The 9,856-nt window shown below is 28.0% G+C and overlaps 1 protein-coding gene across 22 annotated transcripts in view; it reads left to right on the plus strand.

Moving 5' to 3' along the window:
- The window catches only part of LOC123298601 (calcium/calmodulin-dependent protein kinase type II alpha chain), a 181,013-nt gene extending 175,369 nt beyond the window's left edge, over positions 1-5,644 (plus strand). For 7 of the 22 annotated variants that reach the window (XM_044880662.1, XM_044880664.1, XM_044880667.1 and 4 more), the window contains 4 exons: positions 1,756-1,818; positions 2,375-2,450; positions 3,058-3,327; positions 4,894-5,644. In XM_044880662.1, the coding sequence (XP_044736597.1) occupies positions 1,756-1,818; positions 2,375-2,450; positions 3,058-3,327; positions 4,894-5,041 (557 nt within the window). In that variant the 3' untranslated portion in view covers positions 5,042-5,644. Of the gene's footprint in view, positions 1-1,755; positions 1,823-2,372; positions 2,451-3,057; positions 3,328-4,893 lie in introns of all 22 variants that reach the window. The other 15 variants (XM_044880669.1, XM_044880668.1, XM_044880673.1 and 12 more) reach the window with 6 other exon arrangements.
- The last annotated feature ends 4,212 nt before the right edge of the window (positions 5,645-9,856 follow it).

The following is a 9,856-nucleotide window of genomic DNA, read 5'->3' on the forward strand; positions in this document are numbered from 1 at the left end:
TCTATCAGTAACAAAGCTACTTAAACCTAGTGAAAATTATTAAATACAAATTATTCTAATAAGTACAAAAAAAGATAAGAAATGATAACTTGAATAGATTAGAGAAAGATAGTTTTCATTGAGAAGTGTTTACATTATTCATTGTTTTAGTGATGTTACTATGTTAGATGTAACAATGACAATTCTTAAACATAGCTTGCTTTAAGCTACATATTTTAAGGTTGTCATTTTCAATTGCGAATAATTTTATTGAACAAATTATGAAACTAAATTTCCGGTTTCAACCGGTGGCAGAAAGCTTGAATATGACTGTTATCAGAGATCTAAATTTTTCGTATTTGGTTCGTAAGTTTATATCAAATTCTCCGAAACTGAAATGAATTGATATTATAAAATTTTCTAATAACATGGCATGGGTAACATTTTATATTACCAACAAAAGGCCTATTATTACGAACAGCTTCAACTTCGTAAAGAAAATGCAATATGCATCAAAATTTATAGCTAACATAATAAATTAATTATGTTTATAATATGAGTAAAATATTAAAATTTTACCACGAGCAATAAGACTGAGAATACTTAAACTAATATCAAAAATGCCGACTTAAATCAGAGACTTATATTTACTAATTCCACGACACCCCCATATTTTCGTTATTTATAGGAACATCATTTTGAAATTTTGCACAGTCATACAGAGTGATGGATCACATTTCTTAAGATATCTAACTGAAATCGCAATTTTAAATTCAGCCAACTACAAATTAACAAATAAGGCAGATTCTTAAAAATTTGCCTAGTGTCAGAGATGGTTAGAGATACCGAAATTATTAGAAAAAGTTGTTTAGAATATTTTTTTATACCCATATATCGATTTTCATGACAAAATTCGCATTTTTAATTTTTCATTATTTGGTCTTTACTCAAAATGATATCAAGTTTATTAAAATATTTGAATACATATCACTATAAATTATCAATTTGTCCAGTTTTTACATTCCATAATACATAAGTTATACATAAATAAACTTTTATAACTAGTGTGCTATGGAATGTAAAAACTGGACAAATTGATAATTTAATAGTGTTTTGTATTCAAATATTTCAATAAACTTGAGAAAAGGCCAAAATAATCAAAAAATTAAAAAAGCTAATTTCGTAACCCAACACCATGCCTATCGCTATGCAAAATTTAAAGTCGATATTCCTATAAATAATAAAATTATGATTACGAATAGCGCTGTTAAAATTGATATCAACCAACCATTTATACCAAATAGATTAACCAAACGCTTCTCTAACTCTGGAAACAGTCATATATAAATTTTGTAAATAGATAGACATAATCAAAGAAGCATAAACTACAAAACTTCAATTCACTTTTTCTGACAGCTAATTTTCATGAGGTTTATTGAAAAGAATTTTGTAATTTCAGCGGAAACTATAATTTGTTTGCTTATTTCTTTCTTAATATTACTACCAAATTATGTTTAAAATAGCTTTAAAGTACATTAAGAGCTTTTTAAAAGACATTATTATAAATAGAATATGCATGATAATATAAATAGAATATGCAATAAAACTTAATGAAAATTAACAAATTCTAGCTAAAAAAATAATTTTATGTTAAATTTTATTAACATAAATGGGAGGATATTCACGTTTAATTTATGCAAATTTCGTGTGATCAGCTAAAATAATTTGTGCTAATTTTTTTATTTACTAACAAGCTTGTTTTATTCTTGGCTGTAGAAATAAGGATATTATGTCCCACTAAGACATATTCACAACTTTCAACTAATTCTCAATGTTCAGGTAAATATTATGTAATATTAATATAGGAATACTTAATTTTATTAAAAAATTCATTGGTGCGTAATCGAAGTAATTTATTTAAATAAGCCTAAAACTATTTATTATTTTTTCATTTTAAGCTCTAAAAATTAAAATTTCTCTCTGTACATAAAAAAAAAAACAATTAATTTTAATTTTCAGATAAAATGAAAATATTTTCTTGCTGCATGTATATTAATTCGTATTTTCTGTGTTGTTTCTATTTTCAAAAGTTTCTTCTATTATTTCTAAACACATATTAAGTATTCAACAGTTAATAATATTAAAATAAAATTATTCAATAAAGATGCAGTTTATTTTAAGGATTCTATATTTCTCATATATTCAAAATTCATTCATTTTATACTGAAACTATTTTTCTAACTATGAAATATTATTATTATTCCCTTTTATTTTTACCCTTGAATACTTTCTCTACAAACCAGTAGTAAATTTTACATCATGAAAATCTTGACGAACTCTGTATATGTGTAAAATTTGTTATTTAATTGTGTACTAATTTATTGTGTATTTACAGCTCGCCGTCAAGAAATCATTAAAATGACTGAACAATTAATAGAAGCCATTAACACAGGAGATTATGAAGCATACACGTAAGTTAATAAAAGTTTACTCTTGTGGGATATCTACAAACTTTTGTGGTTACTTTTTTGTCGCATAAGGGTAAAAAATTGGAAATTTAAAAGATACTCCATACAGCATGCCCTATTTTAAACCATCTAAAAGAATATCCCCCAAACAAAGCATTTTAATTTTTAGAAGAAAAAACCGAAAATAGTTATTCTGTTCGAAACGAGACATTTTTCGGTGACCTTGAATTTAATAACTAATAAAAGAATGACACTTTTAAATAGAAAGTAACATATTTGACATAAATCTGAGATATGAAAAAATTCAACTTGGAGATAGATGTCACACTTAGAGACCGGATGTGGAGATAGATGTCAGGAAGAATCATATTTTTCAGTTTATGTTTCAGTTTTTCCTAAAAACACTCATAAAACGACAATTTCTAAAAATAAAACCTAGCTAGATCGATTTTGCGTCCCAAAAACCCCCTGCATGCTAAATTTCATGAAAATCGTTGGAGCCGTTTCTGAGATTCTAGATATATATATTCAAGAATTGCTCGTTTAAATATATAAGATTATATTTAATTTTTATTTTAATATTTACAATAATGATCTTATGTCATTTTAGAAAAATATGTGATCCTCATCTAACCGCATTTGAACCTGAAGCTATGGGCAATTTAGTTGAAGGAATGGATTTCCATAAATTTTACTTCGATAATGGTAATTTAATTAATAAAAAAATAATAGTTATTCCATATTATAATTATTTACAACTTTTAGTATTAGGTAAAAACTGCAAGGCTGTGAATACAACGATTCTCAATCCCCATGTTCATCTGATAGGTGAAGATGGCGCATGTATAGCGTACGTTCGCCTTACTCAATACATGGATAAGTAAGTATTTTTTAGATATTAGTATCCTTCGTGTGAATACTTCAATATAAATAAACCGTAACTATAGTGGAACCGCGATAATCCCGTAAACGTTTTGCAGGGTAGTGTCGAACTTTCGAATTTGTGGGATTATAGAGTATTGCCTAAGACCCCTTATAGTCAGCAATTTACAAAAGAGTACCTTCTAATTCGTCAAATAACAAATCCAATTATAAGATTCTATATGTTATACTCTGAAGTACAAATCATACTTCATTATGTATTCAATAATAATAGACATGTCGGATTACATGGGGGGCGCCGGATTAGCCAGAGGTCAAATTACCGGAGTTCTACTGTAATTACTATTATCTACATTTCATACACTAGTTTGCCGATTTCGTTTGCCAATTATGCCATCTGCTAGAGAGGCCGTGAACTATCCTTTATGTTAAATTAATATTTCTGAGTCCATAAAATTCTGCCTCAAATTGATACCCGGCTATTGTTTCTATATTTCGATGAATACATGGTTAATTGATATAACTGCGTTTAGTTTAATTTAAAATACAGGGTGGATCATTTTAATGTGCAATGGTTATTAGCTCGTTTTGTAATTAACCAATCAAAAAATAACTAATACAAAAGTTACTGAGATTAATGGGGTACATCATGTTCTGACATCAGATTTGACCTAGTTCTTCGGGTTTAGTTAATACCTAATTAAGATCTTAAACGGCAAGAGATTAGAAAGTTAATCTTAATAAAAAATTAACATTTTTCATCTAAACTATTTTTTTGAAAATCGACAGCTGTCGGAGGAAATGTGACTTAAGAATATGTCATTATTGCATTTATTCGAAAGAAAATACGCTTAAAGTTTATCGATAATTTTAGGTCAAAGTCATGAACACAGACGAAAACTAGGTCAAATCTGATGTCAGAACATGATATCCCCCATCAAATTCAGTAACTTTTGGTTAAGTTATTTTTTGATTGATTAACTACAAAACGAGATATTACCTATTATAGATTAAAATGACCCACCCTATATGTTAAAAAGTCAATGTCTCTAGGGTTAGTGTACATTTAAGCAACTGGTTATCAACGGCTGAAAGGATATTACTATTTTCATTGGTAAATTGATTTTCCCTCAAAATTTCTGAAATACATATTCTGATATTTTCTTGACGAGTAGAGTTTTATGGGCACGAAATACTAAGAACAGGCAAAGTTCAAACATATTTAATACGCAATTACGCGAAAAAGGCAAGTTTGTTTGTTTCACTAAATATTTACTTTGCGCTAATTTTTTGTTCTCACAACCATAAACTGTTTGGCTACCAACTCTGATATTTTTCAAAAAAATTTAAGGATGCATCATTTTATCCATGTTGAATCTCTTCTAACTTTAAGTAGCTTTACGGTTCTTTAACTTTAAGAAGCTTTACGGCTAAGGACCCGACAGTAACAACCAGCTTTTAAATTTCTGTTCACGATAAAACGAGTTGCTAATGGTTACGCTAGCACTAGTCCTGTAAACTTTACTATAATAAAATAAACTCACAAAAATTTATTGTTTACTAGACACGGACAAGCACATACTCATCAATCAGAAGAAAGTCGAGTGTGGCATAAACGTGATAATAAATGGCAAAATGTACATTTTCATCGTAGTGGCAGTTGTACTGGATCTGGTGCAGCATTTGGTTTTAGTGGTTCATCGCACAAATAAGCCAGTGCTTGGCGGTTATGTACTTTGTTTATATTCAATGTGATTTGTCTGTCATCATGGTTATATTATCGACAGTATTCTTCTTAATCAAATTTATGATAATCTCTATAAAATATACTTCATAATAAATTGTTTCTTTAAACAAATTTTATGAGATTAAAAAAAACGGATGTGAGGGCTGTGTCGCATGAATGTTCTATATTTTTCAAATTTATTATCTATCAATTTTTTTTAGTCAAATTAAGGAAAAATAAATCTTATAATTGATGACAGATGATTTACAAGAGAATCATGAAAATATAAGAAAACGTTTGTTAAAAAGAGAGCAAGATTTTATTTGCAATCAGTAAAATAAAACAATTAGTGAGCATAACTTAACTGATCCTTGAATTAAAATTATAATCTAAACTTTAAAAAAGAGAATAAAAAAAAAACAAGAACACATACTAACATTTAAAATTTAGGAAATTTAGTCTTTTTTAATCAACTAGAGATCTGAGAGAGGCATGAGAGAACACTGTGACTCTAGTAATTTACTTGAATATTGGTTCTAGAACCATTTAAATTATTATATAGCATTATTTAAATAATATATATACATATATAAATAATATACACTAAATTATTTCAAAACTATAGATAAAAAATTTGCAAATTGTTATAGAATATAGGATGTTTTCTACATAAGTTTCACTTGGATATTACGAAATTTGATTAAAATGTATCATTATCATAAAGCAATTACTTTAAATTATAAATATAATCTTTGTTTTCTTCGATACGATATTAAGAGAATTTGGAAATTAAATTTTTTCTGGAAGTTCATCGCTCCTCATACAACTTTGTAAAATCACAGGCGCTATACCATATACTTGAGGATATGTTGCATTTCTAATCGTCTAATTGTATTAACTTAATCCAATCAAACGTCGCAATGAATTTATTCAACCTTTGAAAATTAAAAGTTTTTTCATCAGGCAAGTTTGCTGAAACACTTCATCCATTTATTTATTGGAAGAGTCTTTTATATTACTATTACATCTATAGGTCTATCAAATTAAATCGAATAAAGAGGTATAGTTATTTTTTAGCTCTTACGTGTCACTCAGTATAGTGACAACGTGTGTAATTCGGCGTAGTAACTTCTTACATATTAATGTCGCAGCCAATTAACTTCATTAGCTGTTCAGTTAACAGCCCAGCCTAGGAACTTAATGCCGTCGTTCAACTAGCAGCTTGTAGGGTGTTCAGCCGTAGCGGCTACTACAACATTTAATGAACTGAGTTCGTTAGTTGAATGCTGTCATTTAGTTAAAAGGTAAGGCTGTTAATTGAACTGCTAATAAAGGTAATTGGCGGTAATAAAAATCTTAGATACTAATAAATTAAGATTGAATGAGATATTCTTTGGTTTGCGGAACACAGAAAACACATATTTGATTTCAAAAAATGTTTGTATTGTCAGGGAAAAATTTCTAACAATCATTTTAAAAAATTTCAATTAATTTCCGAATTATTTTATTAATACTTCCAAAATTGAAATACTCTTTTTAAAAACATAATATTATCGAAAATTGAACAATTTTTTTTTTTTATAATTATATTATTAAATTAAGAAAACCAATTAATAAATTTCCAACCATTTACAAATTAATAACAAAGCTAGAAAAAGCACCATTACACTAAAATAAATTTTGCCCCCCCAAATGAAACTTATATTAGACATCCTGTATATAAGTAAGTTATTTCGTAAATATGATTCGATAATATAATTTCGAGTTATTATGGATTTAGTTTCCGATCCGAAACACGAAAATATTTGATCACCTTTTTATTCACAATTTGTAACTGATTATATAAAAATAATATTTAAGGTTGGCGCCCATTAAGCAATTGTTGTTATATATTGTAAAAGTGATATTCACTGAAAAAATTGTTTCATAGAATCAGTGTCGGCAATTTACTTAAGAATGACTGTCGGAAGTGGAAATATAATGTACTTATTATTGTGCTTAAAATATCTCTTCGACTCATGTATGCGCACAAAATTTGATTAGCAAGTGTCGCTGATAAAATTTTCTCATACAATACTTGAACTTAATGAGCGCATAATCCTTTTCTAAGTATTTATGAAATAACTTGCATACACCGGTGTTTCTTTAATGTTATAAGCGTATATGTATAAAAATGAAAAAAAAAAATTAAATAATTTATAAGTATATAATGTCGTCAGAGTGTTGTAAGAATTTGAAAATTAATTAATGAATTAAAAGAAATCACTAATAACTTCTCATTATTGAAAATAATAGCACATCAGTTAATATGAGTCAATCGCACAAAAAAGTAGCGTCCAAGTTTAAATAAAAATGGTAACTAGTTTTATATTGTTCGCCTAAGCCTACCGTATCGGAACGATCAAAATATTGAGAATAATTATATTTATCGGAGAATCATTTTTTCTTTTAAGATCAATCAAAAATCTAATTGTCGTTAATAATATAATACAATAAATTCTTCGAACTTCGTCGATACTTGTAGAAACTTTGGATCGAACGTGATTCACTCAACATTTTTTCAAATGTTCCATTCTTATACAACGACAAAAAGTAGGTATTAACCCCGCGTAATCAAGTTCGCATGATTTAACGTTCTGTGAATGCCATGGAAAATGCATCTTTGTTAGGTTAGGTTAGGGACACACTTAGACCATAGGGTCCGTTGTGATACCGAAAAAGTGTTGATCCATTCTCGATCACTACTCTATGAACCATTTGGAGCTGTTTAAGAACAACAGGAGTGCTTTGTCGTCAAAGAGAGGCTAGCTGAAGTAAGTCCATCTCCTCATGAAACGAGCTGAACAGTGATAGAGAAGATGAGACATTGTCTCCTCCTCCTAACAACCTACCGCCCAGCCGCCCAGCCAGTGTCCTGTAATAGTCGGAACAACTTTGCTAATAGAGGCCCTTGGAAGCAATATAAGATCTTCAGGGCGCCGAAGGCGCCCTTTTGATGAAAATCACCTTTTGATGAAACTATCAAACTTGTATCCACCCTTTTGTTCTATCGACTCTTATTAATTGATGTATATTAAAAAAATAATAATTATTGAAAATAAGTCGCATCGAAATATTTTTTAATTTGCAATTTTGTGTTCAAAACAAAAAACTTAATTAAGTAATTACCTATATAGTATCAAAACAAAAAACAAAAAATGTTACCTTTTCAAATCACTTTATATACTAAACGTTTGTTGGTTTATACGTTTTCCATATACGGAATACAAAAAAATAAAAATAAAACACAAAAAAAATGAAATCGACTTTTAAGCATGTTTATAAAACCTGTGTATAACAATTTTTTATAAATAATGTTATACTTTCCTATAAATTGTACTTAAAAAAATAAAATAAAATATTCAATTTTTGAATATCATATCAGAATCACTGAATGTAGGTCAAATTTGTTTTTGATGGGACCTCATTTAGATTAATCATATAAATATTTGTAGGGCACTATTTTTACATTTCTTTGGCTTTATTGCGAATATCATTTTATTTTCAAATCTTGAATTTCTTTGTAGTAAAACGTCAAGTGATATAAGATTGTAAAGATAAGATATTTAGGGGCTTGAATTTAAATATTTACATGTTGTTATTTAGCACCAATTTTAAAAGACTCGATTATTGACACACGATCAAATGCAAAAATACGATCAGTTACGAATTATCGAGATCTAAATCACCAATTAATTCGAATTATACAAATTTCATTTTAATTGGGTAAAAAACGAATTTTTCTGAAAAATTTCAACAGCTCGTACAGTTTAGGTAAATCATCGGATTTTAACTCTTTTTTATTTTTAATTGGAGGTTTTTTTTATGTACTTTCGGATAGTGCGAACATTTTTTTTCAAAACCTGATTATCTGTCAAAGTATTATAACAACAACAAAAAAATGCAAAAAATTCTTAAAAATTCAAATTGATATTCACTGGACTCAAACTGGACTTTTTCGAATCCAAATCTGGATTTTTTCGTTTTATTTTTTGCATTTTTGTTTTGTAATGTTTCGGCTCAATCAGAATTTGGAAAAAAAAACATTCGTACTATCCGAAAGTACATAAAATATGTCCAATTTAAAAAGAAAAACAAACAAACAAACAAAAAACAAAAGAAAAGAAAAGAAAAGTTAAAAACCGATGATTTGCCTGTTGAAAATTTTGTTATTAAAGTTGTTGAAATTTTTGTTATGAAAAATATGAAGAAAATTGAGGTTTTGTATCGTGTATCGGGTTAAAATTCACCACTCTTTTTTATACTCGTAAATTACATATTTTCCAGAATTTCAACTCAATTCGTTCATTTTTCAAAAAGTTTGCAGATAAAGTGGAAAATGTGAGGTTACAGCGGTCAGAAGGAATACAAATTAAACAACCCAATATGTAAATTGTACCTAACACTGTCAAATGAGAGGACTGATGACATTGTGAAAATGACCCCAGGTGTTCGTATGAGGCTTCTCAAAAAAAATTATTCTCTAATCGAAATTTTTACTTTGAAATAATCGTCTTGTCCTTCAATGAGTGCAATCACATGTAGGGTAATGAAGAATTTTATTTTTAATTGTACTTGGTAAAATTGAAATAAACACGATAATCAAAGAATAATTGGAGTAATTCTGGAGTCAAAATGAAAAAAAATAATGTCAGTTAAGACATATAATTTGTTACTGAATAATAAATCGTAAATTCACTTCTATGCCCCGAAAAACTAATGCATAAAAACTTATCTAACAAGCCTACAAATCATTTTATTA

The sequence above is a fragment of the Chrysoperla carnea genome, chromosome 4, assembly GCF_905475395.1.
Source record: "Chrysoperla carnea chromosome 4, inChrCarn1.1, whole genome shotgun sequence".
Lineage (NCBI taxonomy): Eukaryota > Metazoa > Arthropoda > Insecta > Neuroptera > Chrysopidae > Chrysoperla > Chrysoperla carnea.